Raw genomic sequence first — 23,977 nt, 5'->3', positions numbered from 1 at the left:
GAAGCAAACATTTCAAAGTACTTGCAAAATTGTAACGGGGTGAGTGCCCAATTGTACTTCTAAAACCACACCACTAATATAAATTGACTCTGGCCTGGAAAGACTGAAGTAATAATTGGGAAATAGATAGTTTAAGCAGACCCACATATCCAACCTTAGCCTGACTAGATCTAATCAAACCCAAATTGACCATACTTGTTCCAATCCAACAGCTGATGCTAAATGACCAAGTTTTAGCAAATCTAAGCCAGCCAAGATGGACCAGACTTCTGCATTGTAACGCTTTAAAACAAAAATCCCATGTCTTTCGATAGTTCACCAGAAATAGCAAATAATATAACACTCTATGGAACGTTTGTCGAACTAAACTTATGCCACTTCATAGACATATCATACAAATAAATCCTAGCCAAAGGCATACTATAAAAAGGTTCCTTAAGCAGCCTTAAGCTGGTGAAATAATAGACTGTTTCAACCAATGGTGTAACTGCAACAATATTCCCAATCTCAAGATAATGAACAATCTGTTTCTTGCAACTGCTAACTTAGTCAAATAAAAGAAGGCTTGCTACTGTGAGATCAAACAATTAAGCTTGTAGAAGCTATGAACATCTAATCTAAGAGATGTGTTGCATTCATTAACTAAATTCATATAAATCATTTAATGGTACATGTAAACTAGTAAAAGTGGCCAAAATCAGAAGTCGCCTACAATTTTCACTGTCAATTTACATCTGAACCACAACAAATCAATAGTGAGATGAACCAGAATGTGCTTTTGCGACCAGTAGTCTATGTGAATATTTGAAAGCTTGTTCACAAAAGGTCACCACTATGTTGGCAAATACAAAAAAAAAAAAAAAATGAAAGAAAAAAACAATCTTGGAAAACTGCACATGCATAAAGTTAATCGATAAAATTATGACCATGCACCATTAACAATGTACAAATAATGAAAATGGTTTCTTTTAATAAATTCCATAAAATGACTCACAGTTCACAGTAGACAACATGTGCACAGCTGACTAATTTCCAAAGCGTAACAAAACCATACATAGTTACAGACATAAAAGCTCAGATAGCTCTGCAAAGCTTTTATGACTCAAGAAGGGCTATGGTTCTTTCCGAAGTGTTTTTCTCTTAATGTTCTTTTGTTCTTTTTCGTGAACATTCCTCAAAATGGTGGGGATGGGATGCAACAGAGAGGGTTAACTCGGACTCCATGGTCCCTCTCACTTAAAGGTAGAAAAGAGGAATGATGAGCAAAAGAAGATTTAAAATTTTACTTTTCAAAAATATAGTTCCTTAATATGATACTCTTTATACAAATGAATATCGAATCCTGTTTGCCAAAGCAGACTTTTGCACACGTCGATCTACTTTAAGCTCCATGTTTAGACAACCTGCCAAAGACTTGTGGCTTAACTACTGAGATGGTAACAGTTAGTCATGAAACAGTCTATTTGTAAAGCTTCCTTGACAAGAGCTCCACAGCAGATCTCATCTTGATAGAAGAAGAATTGGAGTCATTCCTTCACTTATTATTTTGAATTCCCCTTCCAATGCACGGTTGCCCCCATTCTTAGGCAAGCAATTCCATGAACTTGAAAATCACCCCTCCATGCTCATTTTTTCCAATATGATTATGGGCTGGAATTACCATGAACATATGTACAACCACTAATAGAAACTACTAGTATTGATTTACAATCATACTTTTGATTGAAAACTTCCTTCAACTACTTATAGAATAAAAATAAATCCAGTCTATGTTCTTATATATTTTTGTTTTCATTTTTTGGATTTTTATTATCTTTATCTAAAATGATGCCAAAAGTGCAAAAAAGCCACCAAAAAAGAATGCTTTATCAATGTGGTCGAACTCAAAATCACGATTAAGGTTTTGAAGTTGCCTAAAATAATTGTCATTGAGAACTGAAATTTGGTTGAGGACGGGGTAAGCAGGGTTGAACACAAATATTTTTCTTATTATATTTTCCTCACGTTGCCACACTGAATTATATTGAGAAAGCCTTAATGCGATAAAATCTACCTTCTGGATGCAGGTTCTCATCAATCTAAAGGAAAAGATGGTTAAGACCAAGGTGAGGTCAAAGAAGAGGAAGGAAACATGTCCATCAACATCATCCCATTATGGTGATTATCTTCTTAGTGATTTCTGGCTTGTCATGAAATTTGGTTATGCCTTCTTATGATGAACATCCATCAAATCCCACTATGGCTGTCATGGAATTCATTGCAGAACATTCAGATCTATGTTAAAAGCAGTCTAACAGGATGCACCAATAATAATGGAAGCAGAAGGAAGATAAGCCAAAAAAAAAAAATTATGAATTCACCAAAAAAAAAGGGAACACAAATGAGTCATGGAGTTAAAAAACAAGCATCACTAGATGGACAATGGAGTAAGCAACATAAGTTATGGCTTTTAGAAGGCAAAAGTCATAAGATACCCCACAAAATGAATATTTTGTGACTCGAGAACCCAAAATTTCTTCAAGTGCTCTCTCTCCAAAGTAATCCAAGATATATGCTACCTTGATTCATAGATTGAATCAATCTCATACTCCATATGAAACCAATTATATTGTTATACGGGAGCTTCACTTGCAACACAACAAACAATTAAAGAAGCAAAAGGAGATTGGTTCATTGATGTTGTCTGTTAATCCATCTCCCATTACAGTGATAATTTTCTTGACTCTTTGCTATGGTGCTTGGTTTATCCTTTATTCATATAAAGTTCCACCAAATCTGGCTATGACTATCATGGAATTTGCTACAAGATTCGGATGTGATAGTAATTGATACAACATGGTACAGGAGCAGGATTGCAAGATGATGGACCAATATTACTGGTAGCTAAAAGGAAGAAGTGCAAAAACATGAATCCAATAGGGTGGAACACTGAAACCAACGCGCAAAAAAAAAGTTCATAGATAATGCATAATTCTATTTCCTTATACAACACAAGAGAACATAAATTACTCCCTTTGAAATTAGTCAGACTAATCCTAAGTTTTCTCAACACACAAAATCGAGGAAAAAGAAAACTCCAATATTTCAATGACAACATCAGAATTAGTCTAGAGCATTTATCAAACTGCATCTAATTTTCAAATCCCTAAACAACCAAAACAGTAAAACCCTGCAATGTGGTCATGGGACTCAAAGTAAGCATCAACTAGATGATCAACAAGTACCAAATATCCTTTGCGCTTCTTATAAGGCAAAAGTCATAAGAAACCCTAAATTCATCACAGGCCATAAGCATTTGCATATAGAATATAAGTAACCCTAATTTATTCAAGTGGTCACTCTCCAAAGGGTTTTAACCTAGGTGCTATCTTGGTGCCCAGATTGAGTCAACATTAATATTCCAAGTGCAAGTGAAAACACTTCTATACTAGCATGTCACTTTCAATGCAACATATGATTTGACTTTCTTATAGGCTGAGTAAAAGTGATAAAACAGAACTAATATAATTCAGCTAAGTGGCATGAATGACAATTAATCCACAGAACTATCCGTTATTCATATATTACATAACAAATAGTTCTTTAATTAGGCCATAAAAGTTACAAAGTAGGGAACGTTGACTCCTTTCCTTTGGAATTGGTAAAGCATGATGCATTATCAGAAACATAACACCAATTTTATGTGTGTTACCAATTATGGATACCATGATTGTTGGTCTAAGTAATCACTTGTTTATAAAGTGTTCTATGGTGACCAAGTTGTCATAATCCAGAATCCACAAATACAAGAAACATACTGAGAATTCCACAGTGATTTTTCCTCCGATAACACCATATAAAAATTAATATGTGTTATCCATTATAGATTTCATGATGACCATCATATATAAATTTGTTAGATAAGTAGAAACCAGTTGCTTGTTTATAAGTGCTTTGCTCTCACTAAGTAAATCTACCATAATCATGCATCTATCCTACAGAGGTTCCAAATGGATTTTCTTCACCTAATAAAAAGATCAGAGAATAACATCAAGCAGCTATCATGTATACCCATCGATGTAAAGATATAACAAAAAGTTGACAACTTCCATGGAGAAAGAAACAAAAATCACAGGTTTGTGAAGAAAAATATCTAAACAAAGAGTTCTTAAAGTACATGTCAGAGGTTAAAGATCATGAGCATAAATATTGAAAAAGAAATTAAAAAAGTATAATTACCTTCGCATCCTCTGCTGATGAGAAAGTTACATAACCAAACCCACGAGAACGACCAGTGAAACGTTCCTATCATTCAGAGTCAATTAAAATAAGAAATGTGATTAAAAATGTGCAATGTGTTAAGTAAACCATCAGTCACCATAATGCATGTACATGAGAGTCGTGAAAAAACAGTCCATCATCAAAGACAACTTGAGTTCTGAATATTGTAATGGTTAAGTGACTGTCTCTACCTAACTTTCCTCTTGGGGCAATTATAGAGCAAAATAACCAAATGCAATCTGTAAGATTTCTGCACATCTAAATCAAAGAGTTTCAAGAAGTTGACATCTTAATCCATTTTTCCTGCCTTTTAATCAATTTATATCTTCTTCTTTACCCATAATTCATGAAATCATGTTCCTATAGATCAATGTGTCAAATAATAATAACAATGATGATTAATGTTGATGATAAACCTCGTATCAACCATCTTTGATATATGCCTATTCTAGTTTTTCTCACTTCTGCAATTTTTGTTAGCCTAACCATGTACAGCAATAGACCAAAAGATGAACAAGATTAGGGAATGGCTTCGGTACTCTTTTTTATTTTGGCAATTTCTTGAAAAAAAATCCTCACTGTCCACCTAAAGAGAAGCAAATGTGATTTGCTTATTAACTGGTTCAGCCAGTTACCACTTTTAGAAAGAGAGAAAGATGGAGATAGAGATAGAGATAATGAGGAGATAGGTTCCTCTGAGAGAGAAGAGAAATAGGACAAAGAAAAAAGAGATAGCGGTAAACGCATACACATCAAAGCAGAGAGGAGAAGAGCACACAATGTGATGGGGGTGGAAGGTCTTGGATTAGTGTCTGTATAAAGGAAGAAAAAAATCCTAGCCCATTGGAACTCGTTCAATAAGATTATGTCAAACAATAACAAGAACAAAAACAAAGACCGTTGGATAAGATTTCAAATTTGAATCCTACACAAATAAGGAGAAACTTGTGATTCCTGTAATAAATGTGGGCCCCATATTAGAGGGGGTATACCAACCGGTTCTTAATTTTGGTTGCAGCCCTTGAACCAAAACTCAAAGAATGGCTCAAAAATGATTTTTAAAAAATAGAGGGCACCAAAGCAAGATCAAGAAAATTTAATAAAACAATCCTATCAGCCAAAATCATTTTGTTATTTGGCTTTCCTAGGTATTTAGAGCCCAGCCACTTGTTACTTGCATATTTCAACTACCTTAACAGTGTTAGAAAACATTTTTCAAAATATCATTCTTTCCATCCCACTTGATATTAACCCAACCAATTATAAAAGTTAACATTCTGCAACAAACAACTTTTTAACCTTTAATTACCACAAGAAAGGAAAAAAAGAACTGAATTATAATCTCGCTCACTAAGACCACGAAGAAGATTCCAACCGATTCAAAACATTGGTGCACACTCTAATATCTTTAACTAGATCATCGTTGCTTATTTGATGATATAAAGAAAAAATCATAAAAGATTTCCAGGTCAAAAATAAGTCATGCAATAGCAATCAGCATATGGTCGGTCATCCTTTACCAGGCTGGATATCAATCAGCATTTGACACCTAAAGAAGAGGCCACGAGCACAAACCAATGTAACTTGTTGATGCACCATGATATGCATTAAGTGAGACTCAAGCAGATGGGTTCATATCCTGAGGTGAGAGCGCATTTATTTTTCATGGTAAATGTGACATTAGATTTTGGACGGTTACTATCATACAACACAAGCACCAAAATCCAGATCAGCTGATATATCATAACTACATACAATTGTGACCTGAACATTAGCTCAGTGGTCACGCCCCCTCGCTTCCCAGCAAGGGGTCACGGGTTTGAGTGTTGAGGGGTGTTATCCCTCAAGATTTTGACTCCACTGAGGATTTGCGGAGTAAAAAGGGGACTAAACAGGTAAATATTGTGAAAAATCCCGTTTGGCGTTGTTTCTCAAGAAAGTTTTTTTCATAAAAGGGAAAAAGAAAAGAAAGGAAAGGAAAAACAAAGAAGAAGAAATGAATTCCCTTCATCCTTCGTACTATTAGAAAAAGATCGAATAGAAAAGAAAAGAAAAATAATGCGAATAGTACGACCAAAAATAGCGCTTCAAGCTAACAGGGGAAAAAAAAAAACCCTAGCATTTAGACCAATAGTATCGTAGTAAACTGAGCTGAATAAAAATCTCGTGCAATTAGAACAGAAGTTTCAACCTTCATCACAATGCAATCATCCAAAGGCCCGAACTTGTTCATGTACTGCCTCAATCCTTCCGTGTCCACGTCCCAAGGGATTCCAAGAACCTTCAAAACACCACCAAAACGATTCAACCAACTATAAAATCAGCAAAAGAACGCAAGAAGGAACAAAAGTACAGAAAAGATCCGGTACTAACCACGAGCTTGGTCGCCATGATCCTCGAGAGCCAAAATCTGGAAGAGAAACAAACTCTCTATATCTCTCTATTCCTCCAAAACCAAAAGAAATCACTCTATCCACCCTTCCTTCCTCTCCGAAACTCTCTCTCAATCAAGAAGGTAATGGATCTCAATCACCCTCTATCTCTCGTTCTTTTTCTCTCCCGCACTCTCTCAGTCTCTCACTCTCCTGCAGAGGACCACACAATTCGTTTATGCCGCTAAGAAGGGTAGGGTTTCTTTTCTTTCTCCTCTTGGGTTCGCGACCGAAGGCGGAGAAGAAGAGAAAGGGGAAGAAGAAATTGGGCATAGGGATCGCGCGCTCGCAAACGCTCTTACCTCCTCCACGCGGCTCAGATCGATCGCTCCCTCGCTATCGCTCTCGCTCTCTTCCTCTTCTCGATCTCAGGCCTCCGACGTTCGCCGGTCGTGGCCGTGGCGCCGCTCGCTCGCTGCTTCTCTTCTCGGTTTTGCCTGGGCTCCGCTCGTTGGATGAGGGTTTTATTTGGGTAAGCGGGGGGTAGGGCGGAGAGGAGAAAGCGTGATGGAGTCGTCGATCCGGCCGGTGATCGAGTTGGAGAATTCCAACCGTCCATTTTGATGATTACATTACATCTGCATCTTGTGGTGCGCGGTGCGACGTGGAGAACATCGGACCACCAGTGGGCCTTGATCATAGACATTTGTCTCCTGAAATTGAGTTGATCCAGGTATTTTTTGGGCTTTTACAAAATTTAAGGTCAAAAAACCCCGTCTCCGATCTCTAACGCCTTGGTTGGGAGAGCATGATAGGAGAGAAAAGAAAAAGATGAAAGTGAAAGTTGCTCTTTTCTCTTAGTTAGAAGTTTTTTTATAAAAAAAATAGAAAGAAAAAGAAAAAAATTGAGGGAGTATAAATTTTTTCAAATTTATCATTCTTTTCTCCTTCAAATCGAGTAAAATTGAAGAGAAAGAAATTGAAAGTTAATGAATCTTTTATAATTCTCATCTTATCTCTTTAATAATAAAGAATAAAATTAATTTTACTTTTTAATTTTAAGACTTATTTCAAGCATTCCATCTAAGTCTTCTATCCGATTGAGACTTCCGTGGATGGAAAAAATCAATAAAAAAAATAAAAAAAATAAAAAATAAGATCTTTTCTTGATTCTTTTTTTGAGTTTGTTGAGTTCTTTTTAAGGATATAATAGTAAAAAAATATTATAATATTTTTTTTTTTGCTTCCAATCAAAAAGGAAAGAAATTACTTTTTTTTTTCTTAAAACTCTCAATCAAGAGGAAAGAGATATACTTACTTCTTTTCTTTTCTTTTCTCTCTTTACTAATATTTTTTTTTCTTTCCCAAATTCTCAACCAAGACATAAAAAATCTTAAGCTTAATATCGATCGTCAGCCAGACTTAAGCATAGAAATTATCAAAGTCTAAATAGATCGAGCTTGAAGGCCAACTAAACATAAATGTAGTTAGACCCAAATCCCGACCTATAATTAGATCGAGTCAATCTGGATAGAGAAATTATTTGTGCACCATGCACGGTGCGCGAATGCGTGCACCTCGCATGGTGATTAGCTCACGCACAGGGCCAAGCAAATAAATAAAAAATTCTCATGCCGCTGTCCAACCCCGTGCGTGAGCCAATCATCGCGTACGGTGCACAAAAAATTTCTCATTTAGATATCCTTTTGAATTTTGGGCTTACACGCAAATTGTACAAAAAATCAAAACTACAGTATTTTTTTTAATTATTATTGTTTCTTTTTGTTTTCTCCAATGAAAATGAACTTGCAGTGGCCTATCTGGTCCGTGGGCTAAAGGATGAGTCGATAGAGTATGTCCTGTGGTGTCCGAAAGTGAGGATCATTTAGAGAAGGGCGAGTGGTTAGTCATAGGAGGCGAGCAGTGGTCCTTGGCTGGGCCATTTTCTGGATGTGATTTGCCAAAATACTGCTGAGAAATCTACTTGTGCTTGGGGAGGTGGGATGGTGTATATCGCCTACCAAATTTAGCTCTCCAGAAACAGTCTGGTCTTTGATGTTGAGGTGATTCATGCTCGCTGCGTGCTGAAGAGGGCTTTTTACTTAGCCACTGAGTATAGCCACTTTGATGCTGCCGACCCACACCTTGTGCCTCCAATTCTTAGGGTCCCCATGCCGCTCTCGCAGTGACTCAAAAGGCTATTTTCATTTTCTGGAGGCCTTCTCTTTTAGGGCATGTTAAGAAAAACTTCGACGATAGTATGAGAGATGGTAAGGATGGTGCTGGCTTTATCATCCAAAGATTTGATGCTAAATTGCTGGCGGCGGAAGGATCACACCCCTTTGAGCTTTCTATCTCAAGTGCTGAGCTACGTACCGCTTGGACTAGCATTATTTGTATTTAGCAAGAACTGCAGGCGAAGAGGATTATTATTGAGAGAGACTCTACCACTGTGATGGGCTGGATTCAGAGCAATACGACGTAGTCAGAGGCCTATCCACTTCTTCAGGACATTCGGATCTACCTTCGTGACTTCACTGCAGTCTCTGTTTAGCATGTCTTCTGGGAGACGAACAGCGTTGTTGACTGGATTGCCTTCTATGGCTGAGTACATTAGTGACTGAATCTGACATCAGGGTCTCACGTCCACTGCAGGATATCTTGTTCTTTGATCTTTTGGATACACTTATGCTAGATTGGTGTGAACATCCACTTATATCAAAAAAAAAAAAAATGATTATAGTGTAATTATACTAACATCACAAAGCGATCATAAACATTGCCCTTGAGATAGCTTTCAAAACCTCGAAGAAATTAACTAGAGAAAAACTCTAATTTGGTGCTTTTAGGTAAAAGCTCTACTTGAGACATGCCAGAAAGTTTTTTTTTTAGTTAGAAGCTTACCTAAGAAACTTGGGTTTGAGTCCTGACAATGCGATTTTTAAAAAAAAATATTTAAAATATATCTTATAACCATACTCATTTAAGTCAGTGCTTTTTTATTGTCATAATCATGAAATTAAGGATTTTAAGTTTAACATTATGATGATGAGTAGGATTTACTTCTTTTTGATTGTTAAATGTTTACGGACCATGAGAATAAATGAGCAAATGAGCACATAATAGAGTTAAACATAGAATAACCTTGAGATGAATGTTTTGCATGGCCGTGTTGCATCTTTTCTTATGAGTTATTGACTTGTTTTTAACATATATTGAGAAATATCAAGGGATATTTATGTTGCTATCATGATTATAGGTGTACAAATAATTTTATTGTCATTTTAAGTGAACTAATTCAAACATTTATGTTGCTATTAGAATCTAGAACTATCTAATTTGTTATCATAATTTTCTTTATTACTTAGTAATCTCTCCAAAACGGATAACTATATTTTTAATCACATTATTTACATTAAAATATAAAAATATTTTTGTAAATCAACTATTTTATAATCATGGTTTTTGCTAATACAATACAATGTAATATAATATAATAGTCCTATATTGTATTACTATCATTATTATATTATTAATAATATAATAATATAATAATGATAGCATATTAATATAATATTATTATCTTATCATGATATTATAAAAAATATTTTTTAATAAATACAAAAAATTTATTTATTATACTATTTAGGTAAAATAACAAAAAATAGATTACAAAAGTAAGAGTTTGTAATAGTATACGCAGTTAGATAATTGAAAGTACTATATAATATTCTTTTTCATCATTTATGATAGTAAAAATACTTTCTCAATTTGATTATCAAATGTGTTAAAATTCTATGATATTTTAAAAATATAATTATCAAATAATAAACAACTTTCTACTATGAGCTCTATTAGCAACATATTTAAAAACTCTCGAAACAATAGCTCCAAGCCTCCACCTACAGAATGCCAAATGGGCCAATGAGCATTATTTTCCAATTCTCTTACCACACGAGATTTCCTGGAGGTGTTGTTGGAAATGACCTGATTTAATCATGCATTTCAGGTGAAACCACCTACAAATACTGCAACTTACGCATCTCTCATTGTATCAACTCTAATTAATGTTTGCATGGGATAAGCACAAACATACTGATGTTTGGTAATTTTTATACCGCATTCCTCAACTTTTTTTTACTTGAGGCATGTTTGCTATTGATTCTACTTTGCCAATAAGTCACTCCCAAAAATCAATTCATTTAAGGTTTTGAAATAAAATTTGCCCTTTCATATATTTAACATTTAGCAAAAATGTATTTTAAAGTACTTTGTATATCTAGATTTACCATATTTAAAAGAAAAGGAGCAATCTCACAAAAGAAGCTGAGGCAAGATTTTTCGCATCTTCCAATAGCACTGTTTCTGACTTCTCATCGATGCACTTTTCAAATGGCAACACCAAACACAAACCTTTTTCCAATATTACTTTTTTGAAGCAGCAAGCAACCTTTATTTTTTGATAAATCAGTGGCCTAACTTCATTTTTTCCTCACCCTACCTATTTTTTGAAAAAGACATGTCAGGGTTCCACCTGCTTGGCTGAGGAAAATGAAATGACGAGGATAAGAGTATAGAACTGGCAAAAGTCACTCTAAGAGGAAAGACAGAGGGAAGACAATTAAGGAAGACATAATGGTGGAACTTCTCAGCAGGAGGTGAGCCCAACTAGTGAAGAGTGTGATATCCTGCACCTTGACCTTCCAAACACCAGAATATAAACCTTTTCAATGGATGTATGACAGAATGGAATGGTACTTTAATAATCAGTTAAATATGGTACATAGGTAAGGCTTTCACCAAAATAATTTTTAGAAGCAGCAACCGAAAAAGCGACATGCTGCCCGTTCAAAGTTCTGGTCTAGAGGGTCATGAGAACAAGGAGACAATTGTCAGCAGCATTTACCAATACAAACAAAGAATGTCATGACTCATGAGCGTATCTCTCCCCCCCAACCCCAACATTTACAGATGAAACTTTATTTTCAAATTGCAAATAGTTTACAAAAGTTGGTCCAATGTTTCCGGGCAGCTACCCAAGACACAAACAAATGGAAGGATGATATCTTGTTTATCTCATATACTGGCTTACATTCTAAAGACACCATACTCGGTTTCCTCTGGAACATGCTTGATGGAAGCTGAAAGACACAGGCCTAGGACTTTCCTAGTGTCCGCAGGATCTATGATTCCATCATCCCAGAGTCTTGCCGTGGAGTAGTAAGGGCTTCCTTCTCTCTCATAAGCTTCCACAACTCTGCTTGTAAATTTTTCTTCCTCCTCCTTTGTCCACTGCATTAACATCACAAGATTTGTGCATGTTATGGATTAATCTTATGCTGAATCAAAAGAGAAAGATATGGTGGAAAAACAAAGTGTAAAGGTGCAATTCTATTGCAGCCACTACACTATACTCATTGTCAACTGATTCAGTTAATGCAGAAGTCAGCAGAGATAACCAACACATAGACTTGTATTAGGGTACCGTATAATTTGGGCAAACCAACATGACATGCACTCTTTTGTCATGAATTGAAGCAATTTTTGGAATTAGTTGTAATATGTTGGTTCGTTATACTGAGATATAAAAGTTACATTAGTACCTCAACTCCTTGCCTTTTTTTGTTGCTTCTTTCAATTTGGGCGAGTACACCAGCAGCCTGTAAAGTAAAGAAGAATAAAATGAGAGACGTGAAGGCCATAACCAAAACAAGACTTCATTCTGCTACCACAACTTAGATAAAGGAATGACTTAAAACTTCCATTTATAAAATCACATCAGGTCACTAAATCCTCAAAACTTGGTCAATGAGCTGTCACTTGCCAAGTTATCTAACACAGAAAAATAAGAAGAAATGGATGAATGTGATGTTAATCAAGTCTTATAGCTATAATATTGACTGAGCATGTGCACTTTCCTGCCTATGAGTTGAGCTTTACAAGCCACTTGAAAAGAGGCAACATACTCCAAAGTTCAACACCTACTCAATAAAAGGGCCTCTACATCACGCTAAATGGATAACACGCCTACCTGTATGCCTCCCATCACAGATATTTTGGCGGTAGGCCAGAGAAATAAGAAATTGGGACTGTATGCACGCCCACACATTCCATAATTCCCAGCACCAAAACTTCCACCAACAATTAGAGTTATTTTCGGAACCTGCAGAATGTTTCAAAAAGATGAACTATCTGATTAACATAATTCACTGGGATTGCAAAACAGTAATTAAGGATTTAAAAAAAAGGAGTTCCTATGAGATGACAAAAGGCGGAGGATTTAAAAAAAAGGAGTTCCTATGAGATGACAAAAGGCGGATTACGACTTAATATGATAGGTGGTGACCAAAAGCTGAAATTAGAAAAGCATTGCTTTATAAACAACCACAATCCCTGTGCTTTTCAACAAAAAATATTGCTCATTTTTGAATGTTGTAATAGTCTGTTTCCTGCTTTGATCCTTAACAGACACTGAGAAACAACTGTCATATATAATATAATTGCTTGCAGTATTTTAGTGGAACCAATGTTTAATATATTGAGCTTCATGCCGTATTACTTAATTACAAAAAATACCAACAGATTGTATGCGTTTGTATTCTGTACTGGACATACTATGTAGAAAGAAACCAAATCCTGTTAATAGAAATGCTAGTCTTGTGCAGGTAAGCCAAACCACCTTCATCTATTATAACTACTTGGGATAGTTTTGATGAGTCATCTGACCAAATTTTCCATTCTCATCTAAACTGTATTGGATGCCTTCATGACAAAGCTATTACTCATATACATCATAGAAATATGGTACATGATATGAACTAACGTACATGAGGAACAACAAACATACATCATATGAACAACTAACATGCATGTTGCCTGGTTGGTAAGTTAGTGAAATCAGGTTCACAAAATAACCATGCGAGAAAGGGCAGGGGTGAGTCTTCCACAAAAATTGTTCTCACAAAATCAGGTCTATAGTACATATTTTCCTATAATTGATGGACTAAAATAACTCCAAATGGCTCAGAATATTAGATATAAAAAACAAGATGAAAATAGCTCAAAGTCTCAAACTGTACAGTGCAGAACAACATTTAATTCTTTAGCAACCATAAATTGCCTAGTGCATACGGTTCCTACCATTATAGGGTCTAGGAAGGATCAGAGGTACGCAGCCTTACTCCCATATGCAGAGAGGCTGCTTCTGTGTTTCAAACCCATGACCTCCGAGTCAAACACAGTGAAATCAATAGCTCAATGTATCCTTCTTAAAACTTCATCTGTCATTTAGGAAGTCAGACTGTCAAGGCATTGCCATCTTGTCCCAGGCTGAAATTGCATATCCGGTGCACATGATTGTGGTACTATGACCAGTCCAACATTCCACATACAATTCTTATGACTTCTAATGTTGTCTCAGACTGTCTTGTTCAAATGAAATGATATAAAATTAGTCTTTCCCTTTCTTTTCTTTTTTCTTGGGTTTCACCATAAAAGGATGCAGAGCAGTAACCTACCATTTTTCATCTCTAGTTATGCCTTGGATAAGTATTACATCATAATGATGCTGGTACTCAACAAGTTTTTTTTTTTTTTTTTTTTAATAACATGATCATTCAATAGTTTGAGGATTTTGAAGTACATAAGTCTAGATTCGGTACATATAACTTTTGTTTAATCATGACACTCCAGTGTGGCATGCTTCAAAATGAACCAATACAGTCCCCCAGAATACAAGTGTGATATTGCAAAGGAAGCCAAATATGATGCACGTTTGCCAACATAAATGAAAAACAAAATTTTTTATGCAAACTCCAAAAATTTTATACTCGATCAAAAAATGGCTTAAAGCCAAGTTGTTGAAAAACAGGGTTCAGAATATTAGCATCAAACCAGGTAGTAATCATGGTAGATACCATGATGTAGTGCATATTAGGAAATGCATTGATGTTAAATAGCAGACTTTTCCACAAAAATAATAATTAGTAATGGTACTCTTACTACCTATGCACTTGGAACCAAGAACAAAAAGGTGTCCCTCTAAATAAAAACATAAATTTAACATGAATAATAATGGAAGTTTTAGGTTCATTTACACAAGTGGACTTTATTTTGAACACTCTGTGGTTGCTGATTGGTTCTACTATATGGTTGATCGAACATTCACAGTTATTGAGTCCATTTTACCTGTTCAAGCTATCCTTACCACATGTCATTTTTAACAATGTTCTATAAACACCAATTCAGACAATGACAAGAATGTTGCCATGGAGAACAGTAAACAACGAACAAGAACAGGATAGGAGGATAGATTTAATGGCTACTCTGTTAAGTAAAATGAATGCGATAAGATCATGAGCCAAGAATAAGCATCATTTAACAACAAGATAATCTCTAGAATCCAACCGTCAAAAAACTGATTACTGTATATTTTAACAGAGGTTGTTGATATATCTACAAGCCCACCTCTTTGAATTAGACAAGCGTAGTCATATTAATAAGTCCGGAGTATGTGGAAAGGTAAAGAAAGCTTTCTGGAGAAAAGTTTAAAATAGATGAAGAAAAAGCACGACCTTTGCACAGGAAACTGCCATCACCATTTTTGCTCCAGCTTTGGCAATACCACCTGCCTCAGATTTTGAACCAACCTACACAGTAGCAGATATTCAATGGTAAATGCATTCATAAATTCCATCACCAATACAACTTTGCACAAACTTTAAGCATCCGAAATATCATTTAAATATCTAAAACCCAGCATTTGCCTATTTCCAGCAGTAAAACTTGCTGCAAATATTAACATGAACCTTCAGAGCCTTATCAATCAAGTGCAGCACCATTCATTCAAGCAAGGCCATTTATAAGAAGGCTTTTTACAAGTTAATAAAGATGAAACTCGAGAGCAACAAATTGGGAAAGTGGGGACTGGCAGCAAGTGTAACCCATAAAAGAAATATATAGCCAAGAAAGATTCAACAATCCCATTATAAAGCTTCTCTCTCAAAATATATATATTTTTTTAAAAAAAAAATCTGATCTTAAAGTATGTGCACAAGCAGGGCAGCCTAAAGCATTAAAAGGGAATCTGGAGCATAACTTCATTGAGAAAGATGGTCAATCTAAGAATTAGGGAGTCAAAAACATTTTTCCTAAAATTCTATATGAAACAGGAACCAATTGTCTTCCTCAATAGCAGAAATATGGGAAGAAAAGCATCATCACAAATTCCTCAAAATGGTTATGTCCTTGTCTAAATTACTTAGCTGGACAATTGCTGAGAAGCATCAGGTATGGCTTCAAACTATAAATCAGCAAACAATAAACAAAATCCTAAAGTCTATCTTCAGATGTGAACATAACATATGGGTACAAATAACAAATTGATAAGTGAATCATCTAGCATATTATATGACATAAATGCACAGAATAAGCTCAATTCCAAAACTGTACCATAAATCCTGTGATGTTCTGAAGAAAGATCAAAGGAATGTTACGTTGTGCACACAACTCAATGAAGTGAGTCCCTTTCAAAGCAGATTCGGTAAATAATATGCCATTGTTTCCTATTATTCCAACTGGTTGTCCATAAATCCTTGCAAAACCTGTTACAAGTGTCTATACATACACAAAGTCAATATTCCCATATTTGCAGAGTCAAAACAAGAAATGCAATGAATGCAATCTAAGCTTCAAAAAAATTTAAAGGCTCTTACAGTGCCATATAACTTTTTAAATTCATCAAATTCACTACCATCTACAATACGAGCAATTACAGATCGAATATCAAAGGGCTGCTTCTGATCACTTGGCGCAATTGAACGAAGGTCCATGACATCATATACTGGTTCTTTGTAATCAGAAGAAAACCTGGTTGAACTAATTGCCCCTTTCCCGGCCATGTATAAGTTCTTAATGACATCTCTCCCAATTGCCAGACCATGAAGTTCATCTATATCAAGTTGTATTTTATACAGATAATCAGGAATATAGAAAAAAATGATTGTTCTTGTATCTTGTCAAAAGCAAAGGAAAGACTGAAAGAAAAGAACAGGAGTGAAACAAAATAAGAGATGAAAGAGGTAATGCTAAAGAAAAAAAGGCCTTCTTCTAAACTAAGTCACCAATGCACAATAAGTGGAATGTAACATGTTTAAAGCCAATACAAGTCCCGTACAAATATGTCATTTTATTTGGTATAGCAGAAACATGAGCCAGAGAAATGATTCAAATGCCAAAAATCATCATCCAAACTAAAACCATTTTAACCATCCTATCCAGCACAATAATTGGTACAAGTATTTGTCAGAGTTTGTAACTGAACAAATCTGTGGTGTTTGAAACAAGATATGTGTACAGGTACTACAGAACACTTAATCTCATAAATAACAAGCAACATGAATCAATATAGTTTTAGACATCACATGTCGTATGTTACAATTTAAAGCATGTTTGGTGTAAAGGCAACAAAGTGAAGATTCAATAATCTCAATGTCTATGAGGCATATTACATGCCCATTGAACGGCAAGGGAAAAGATGCTTAAAAGGATTCATGCTATAATAATGCTGCAGGTGTCATAATGCATTAATTGTGTAAGTCTAACCATTAGTTATAGATCAACGAGTATGAAACTTGTTATATCTGAATATTTAGATAGATTAAATAAACAAAATAAACTTGAACCATTTGATATAATTGTCAATATTTAAAAACACCCCTTTTCCTCCTCTAGATGATGTTCGCCATCAATAATCGAGTTTAATTGATCATTGGGATAGGCTTGACTGTTATGATAATAACGACAAGTATTTGAACCATTATGTGATTTGCACTGTCCTTCCCTGGATGCTTTCAACCATAAACATATCAACAATTAGTCAAGTAGCTCAACTTTAGAGAAAGCCAACTTTAAATATAGGATAAACTGATGATCCTAAATGATTTTTTGTGGTAAAAGGACTACTTTCATTGTAATCATGCTTTTGAGTCCCTCAAGGGAATCTCTCATACCTCTGCAAACCATTACTGTATTATAGTTACTGCTTTAGTTATAACCAAGATATGATAAATGAAGAAGATAACTTAGGCAGGATTCAGATTTGCCAAGAATCTGGTATTTCTAAAGGCAACATCTAATTACTATTCATGTATTAAACCTGTTGTCATGTTCAAAAACAGAAGAATGCAATATGCCCGAAAGAATCAAGTGAAACGACAACCCATTAGCCAAATCTAGGATGCTGTTAGGCATACAGCCTATTATAAATTGCACCACGATTGATTCATAACAACCTAGCATACACAGATTCATAAGATAATTTGCTGAAAAGATGGTGAGTGTGTGGCAGTTGATCAAAGATAAAAGAAGTACCTTTTGCAAAGTGATCTGAAACTCCTGATATCTTACAATGCATGGATGCTCCTCCCAAATCCTCAGCAGAGACCTCTTCTCCTGTAGCAGCCTATCAAAATTGCTCCTCATCATCAACCTAGATTTTGAAAGAAATATAGTTCTTGGAGGTTCATAAAAAAAAAATTAAAAAAAGGGAAAAAATTGATATGCTACTGTAAGCAGCAGCATGCAGAATAACTGACATTGACACTGACCTTCACAAGGGGAGGACCAGCTAGAAATATTGTACCATTTCCTTTGACCATAATGCTCTCATCAGCCATTGCAGGTATATAAGCACCCCCGGCAGTACAAGAGCCTAAAACCAGTGCAATCTGAGGAATACCCCCAGCGGACATTTTTGCTTGGTTGTAAAATATTCTACCAAAATTATCACGATCAGGAAAGACTTCAGCCTGTCTTGGAAGATTAGCACCACCACTGTCAACAAGATATATGCATGGCAACTTGCACTCAGCAGCAATTTCTTGTGCCCTCAGCTGTTTCTTGACAGTGATAGGATAATATGTGCCCCCCTTTACAGTGGGGTCATTGGCCACAAACATACACAGGCGTCCATGTACAGGCCCTATTCCAGTTATAATCCCTCCAGATGGTAATGGTTCCTCATAAAGGTTGTAACCTGCAAGCTTCAGTGACATATAATTCCATTAGAGAAGAAACAAGTTAAGGCATGCACACAATAGACACAAACAGTGATATTCAGCAAATAAAACATTTATTACTACTGAAGCCTGTTATGAAATTTATTTTGACTATACGAGAAAATCTGATGGCATGCATCACATTGAACTCCACATCTATGTACCAAGTAACAGATCAATAAAGAAATTACATCCTTCACGTACTGAAATTTCAAGTTAGAAAATATTGATTTATGTATTCACCTTCTCTCCCTCTGGGGCAGGGGGATTCTAAGCTTTTACTTCATTTAATGCAAGTTTTGCTTTTCAAAGTCTGCATTAGTTGTTACAACATATTGGAAAGCATAGTTCTGTGGGCTATTCACTGTAGTCCTCTTGAATATCATATGGTCTTCTTCCTGTATCCTACTCAATTTTAAGTAGCTGTTTTTGCTGGAATACCACTTGTGTCCATGATGACACAACGGAATAGGTGAACCTGAAGCAAGAGGTGCTTACACACATGCATGTCAATGTCTTGTCTAACAAATCAATCCTTGCTTTCATCTTTTCTTATCTTATCTCATGAAAGTCTTGCTTCCATTTGCTCTCATCTCAATGTCTTATCTCATGAATGTCTTACCTCCTCTCAATGTCTTGTCCAACAAATCAAGCCTTGCTTTCATCTTTTCTTATCTTATGCACATTATTTTCCTACACTCTTGATTATTGCAAAAACATGCAATCACAATATTTTGTTCTTCCATTTGCCCTCTTTCTCCATCTCCCCCTCCCTCTCTATCTCATGTTCATTGAGGCTTTGCATAACTACTAAGTCACTACTTGCTCTCTATCTATCACACATATGAGGGCAAATTAAGGGAGGATAGCTATATCTTCTTTTGTTATCTTATGCACATCATTTTACATTATTTTCCTATCTTATGCACATTATTTTCCTACACTCTTGATTATTGCAAGAACATGCAATCACAATATTTTGTTCTTCCATTTGCTCTCTTTCTCCCTCTCCCTCTCTACCTCGTGTTCATTGAGGGTTTGCATAACTACTAAGTGACTACTTGCTCTCTATCTATCACACATACGAGGGCATACCAATGGAGGATAGCAATATCTTGGAGAAGTGGCCCACAAACATCTATTGGAGTGGATCTATCTCCAAAAGAGTGCCTTCAGACACGTTACAATCAATAAGCATTCGGTAACATCTGTTTATCTTTCAATGATTGTCTTTGTTGCCTTCCCCTTGTGTACACATTTTTCCCAGCATACAGTAAAATACCAAAAGGAAAAATGCCACAGATTAAATTCTCCATGCTCCAATTTCCATATGGAGCACCCCGCTCCAGTTAATATCTAATGTCAAGGAGATGGTCATGCATGACGACTAATCAGGTCAAGCTGAAATTTACTTAAGAGCAAAATAATATTTTTGAAATTATAAAATAAGATGCCAGACGAATAAATGCAGATTAGAGCCCATGATTGAAACATAGAAGTCAAACTACCCCTTATAAATTATTAAAGAAATTTAAACTATCATACATGACATAACAAAGAACTTCTAACGTAAAAAATTGTCCAATTCATGGTGTTCGGAAGCATCAATTTTGTATCGTAATTCTTGAATCATACATCAAGAGTCATCCACATGGACGTCATGGAAGTGAAGAACAAGCGAAATAACTCAGACATAAAGCGAAGGAATTGATAGGATATGATCTTTCGACAATTTAGACAGAGAACATCTCATTTTGAACCTCACGCCTTGAAATGTATAAAAAAAGGGAAAAATTCATACGAATCATAGCTAGAAACAATCCAAACTTGAGAAATTCTAGATGTTTTTCCGCTCCTAGATCAATTCCACGGGATAAAGTAGAAGGAAAAAATAATCAACGAACTCTAACCTGAGATAACTCAAGAAACGACGATCCAAGATCGATGATACGATCAATCCGCTCCCTCGGGAGGAGCTTGTTCCGACTTCTGTTCCTCTTCACAGCTTCGGGACCTCCACCACTAAGAACCTGGCAATAAAAGCATCAAAACAAAGCCCAATAATTCCAACCAACCCAGATTCCAAAATCGAACAGAAGGAGAAAGAATTGGGGATACCTGATGGATGTGGGAATGGAGTTGGGAGATGAGGTCCTGGACGGCGGCGGAGTTACGAGCGAAGGCATCGGAGCTCCGATCGATGCCGTCGGAAAGGACGGCGGCGGCGGAGCAAAAGGCCATGCTCATCTGACGCTGTTGGAGCCCCCTCCATGATCGGCTGGCAAGCACCCAAAGCATGCCTCTCTGTGTCAGGAGATACCAAAGCGTTTGGGAGGCTGGATGGTTTCATTTATTTAAGCACGCAGCATTCGAACTCGAAATGGGTTAATCCAACTGCATGCGGATAAGAACGCGGGGTGGCTGCTGACTCTGCTTTCTGATGAGTACCGCGTGCGGACGGAAGGTATCCTGCGTAAATTTGTGATAACAAACACGATGATTTATCCTCGATAATTATTCTCAGGAACAGAGATGGTAATTCGATCCCATCCATCAGATATTCGATCTGATTCGAATACAATAAAATTTAATTAAAATTTAAAATAAATATAAAATTTTAAAAAAAAATTGAAATAGATATAGATCGAGTATGAATAATAGAATGCCCGCTTCGAATCCGGCCCAATATATATATATACACACACATTCAAATATTCAACACAAAATTATAGCTGTCCAAATTTTCATATTCAGCAACTTCCTTCTCATCCGATTGAAACTTTTGAGAATAAAAAAAATTAAGAGAAAATAGATAAATAAATAAATAAAATAAAAAAATTGAGAGGTTAATCTTGGTAGGAACATGATATTTTATAGAGTTAGAGATTTTTGATTGAAAAGATACTTCATTGGTTATAAAATTTTTAGTTTATAGGACTCTGTTTCATTGTATAAATTTTTTTATAAAAATTATATAGAGATTTCGAATATATCCGATCAAATCCGATCTGATCTATTCTTGGAACTCCATCCGATCCAATTTGATCCGAGATGGATATGGACCGGTACATATATGAATTTTTTTACTGATGGGACGGATATGGATATCGGTTAATCTGACTCATATCCGATTCGTTGTCATTTTTACTCAAAAAAATTGTGATAAATAAAATTTATAATTACTATTTTGCATGAAAAAGATAATTTTTTTCCAAATATATTTAAGAGTCCAGATGAATTTGCTCTTCGATCTGGATCCGAGTATTAGACAAACAGTAATTTAAACATACATTATAAATTCAATAAATGCATATCAGCCATTTTATAATTAGATTTGGGTATAAAATTATCCAGTGACTGTGAGGCCCAGCCTCGTATTGAATTCGCTGGCCTTTTTGCTTGGTCTGGCACAATGTTGAAGACCCGGAGGCCATCCCACAGCTAATAGGGTAGTCCCCTATTTGAACGCGACAAAGAAGGATGAGTCCTCCTCCACCATGGACTCCATTGGAGGCTAGGAAAGCCTATTCCTACCCTCCACTTCTATTCAAGAACTCCAATCCTCCAATACTTTCTCACCGACAAATTGCCACAGCCACCGTCCTCTCTCTACCGTTTTCTCCTCTTGATTATCGAAGGCTTGGGCTCATTATGCCCGTCGAAACTTACAATCAATCCTTGTGACATATAAGGTAAGAAGTTCTCAAACCCCTCAATGCTTCTTTTCCTATCTTCTTCCTCCTTGGTTATATCTTCATTGATCGGATTCTGATAAAAAATTATTGAAAAACAAGATGAGAATATTTTTTCCCTATTTCGAGCTGTCCCCATCGTCGGTGATTATTGCCAGAATTCCTGACTAGTTCCCCCTAGTAGGTCATGATCATTGTCAGAGCCCAATCAACAGCAACCAGAAAATATTTGTGGTAGGAATGAAATCCCTATGCTTATCTGTTGGGACAAATTAACTGATCCCCGACTCCGACTCTACATCGACCGAATGAACATATTACTTCGACTCATAATCGGTTGACCGACCGACAGTCGGATATTATCGACCGACAATAAATGACTTGATCAACCTCAGGCCGAAGATCATTGGCATATCAGAGTTACCAACCGATGCACATTCGGATCTTCTACCGACTTACCTCTACCGACGTATCAATATTACCAACATATAGTCGGCCTATCTGCTCAACATATTCTAACCATTATGAACGGTTATCAACTACGTGTTACGGTCATTAATAAGAATAAACAGCCCACTAACTCCATGATTATGGTCCGATAATTTAGCACCATCAAAAGCGGGATCATGTGCTCGACGGTTACATCAAAATCATCTATAAAAGAGGAGGTAAACGAGTTGCACGGATAAGATAATTCTGGACCAAAATTTTGCCCCTCTCAATATTCTCATTAGCTGTTCACCAACCTCCTCTCTGACTTAAGCATCGGAGGGTCCCCACCGGACACAACTCCGGTCTGTGAGGACTTTGTCTTGCAGGTGCTCTTCATCAGTGACAGATGACAGGGAGTTGGCCGCAACAGATTGACGTGTCAGATAAGAGAAGACTATAGTCAACCATGCCGAGAATCAGAGCTCAGCATTCGACTAGATCGATGAGGCAGTCTTCCCCCTGAATAGATGTTCCTCTCCCACCTTCGATGGTAGAGCCCAGTTCCTCACATCCTGTGGTTACGACGGATGTATAGATTGCTGCACTCATGCAGCAAATAAAAATTTTGACGAAGACGGTGCAAAGCCTCCAGCAGCAGCAAACCCAACAGCACCAGCAGCAGCCGTCGGTGGAGCAATCGGTGGCCCAATCGGTGCCATCTAGGCACAATCGCCGTCCTTCGCGGTGCTCACCCTCTTCATCTTCAAAGCGATCGTCTCGACACTCCTGCCAAGACGGACAGCCACATTCTTGGCACTCTCATCATGCCACCCACTATTCATGGTATTCTCTCTCTCCTTCTCGTACACACAGTATCAAGAAAGAAAAATGGCTGCGGGCGTCTTCTGCTTCTCCTTCTTCGAGCTCTTCAGGGGGTTCCACCCCCGAAGTTTTCCAACAACGATGACTTGACGATTATGAATACAAGTTTCGAGAAATTGATCGTCAGCTCACCCGACTTCAAGTGGAAGATCGAAAGTCTTCCAATGACTACGACTTCTACACTACCCAGCCTCTCTCTAGACGTATCTTGGATGAACCAATTTTTTCTCGGTTCAAGATGCCACAGATGGAGTCATACGATGGCTCCACTGATTCAATCGAC

General features: G+C 36.5%; 1 protein-coding gene across 2 annotated transcripts; it reads right to left on the bottom strand.

Moving 5' to 3' along the window:
• Positions 1 to 11,596: 11,596 nt before the first annotated feature.
• LOC105048694 (methylcrotonoyl-CoA carboxylase beta chain, mitochondrial) lies at positions 11,597 to 21,045 on the bottom strand. 2 transcript variants are annotated; one of them, XM_010928100.4, is made up of 10 exons: positions 20,807 to 21,038; positions 20,599 to 20,718; positions 18,239 to 18,673; positions 18,003 to 18,093; positions 16,346 to 16,581; positions 16,083 to 16,247; positions 15,206 to 15,280; positions 12,664 to 12,795; positions 12,236 to 12,292; positions 11,597 to 11,924 (listed from the first exon to the last, which is right to left on the bottom strand). In XM_010928100.4, the coding sequence occupies exons 1-10, from the start codon at positions 20,984 to 20,986 to the stop codon at positions 11,721 to 11,723; spliced, it is 1,695 nt and encodes a 564-aa protein (XP_010926402.2). In that variant the 5' UTR covers positions 20,987 to 21,038; the 3' UTR covers positions 11,597 to 11,720. The 2 variants fall into 2 exon arrangements, with proteins under 2 accessions (XP_010926402.2, XP_010926403.2); XM_010928101.4 differs by lacking the exon at positions 12,664 to 12,795 and having other exon boundaries at positions 20,807 to 21,045.
• Positions 21,046 to 23,977: the final 2,932 nt, after the last annotated feature.

Source organism: Elaeis guineensis, chromosome 7, assembly GCF_000442705.2.
Source record: "Elaeis guineensis isolate ETL-2024a chromosome 7, EG11, whole genome shotgun sequence".
NCBI classification, from domain to species: domain Eukaryota; kingdom Viridiplantae; phylum Streptophyta; class Magnoliopsida; order Arecales; family Arecaceae; genus Elaeis; species Elaeis guineensis.
Note: the sequence above shows the minus strand (reverse complement) of the source record. Positions and strands in the feature narration are given on the sequence as shown.

What these genes read in the sequence shown, in the direction of transcription:
- LOC105048694 (XM_010928100.4), bottom strand. Translation starts at nt 20,986, where the DNA reads ATGCTTTGGGTGCTTGCCAGCCGATCATGGAGGGGGCTCCAACAGCGT. An exon ending in TCCATTCCCACATCCATCAG is followed by an intron (nt 20,719 to 20,806) that starts GTATCCCCAATT and finishes TTTTATTGCCAG; the next exon opens with GTTCTTAGTGGTGGAGGTCC. An exon ending in TTAAAAAGTTATATGGCACT is followed by an intron (nt 16,248 to 16,345) that starts GTAAGAGCCTTT and finishes GTGTATGTATAG; the next exon opens with ACACTTGTAACAGGTTTTGC.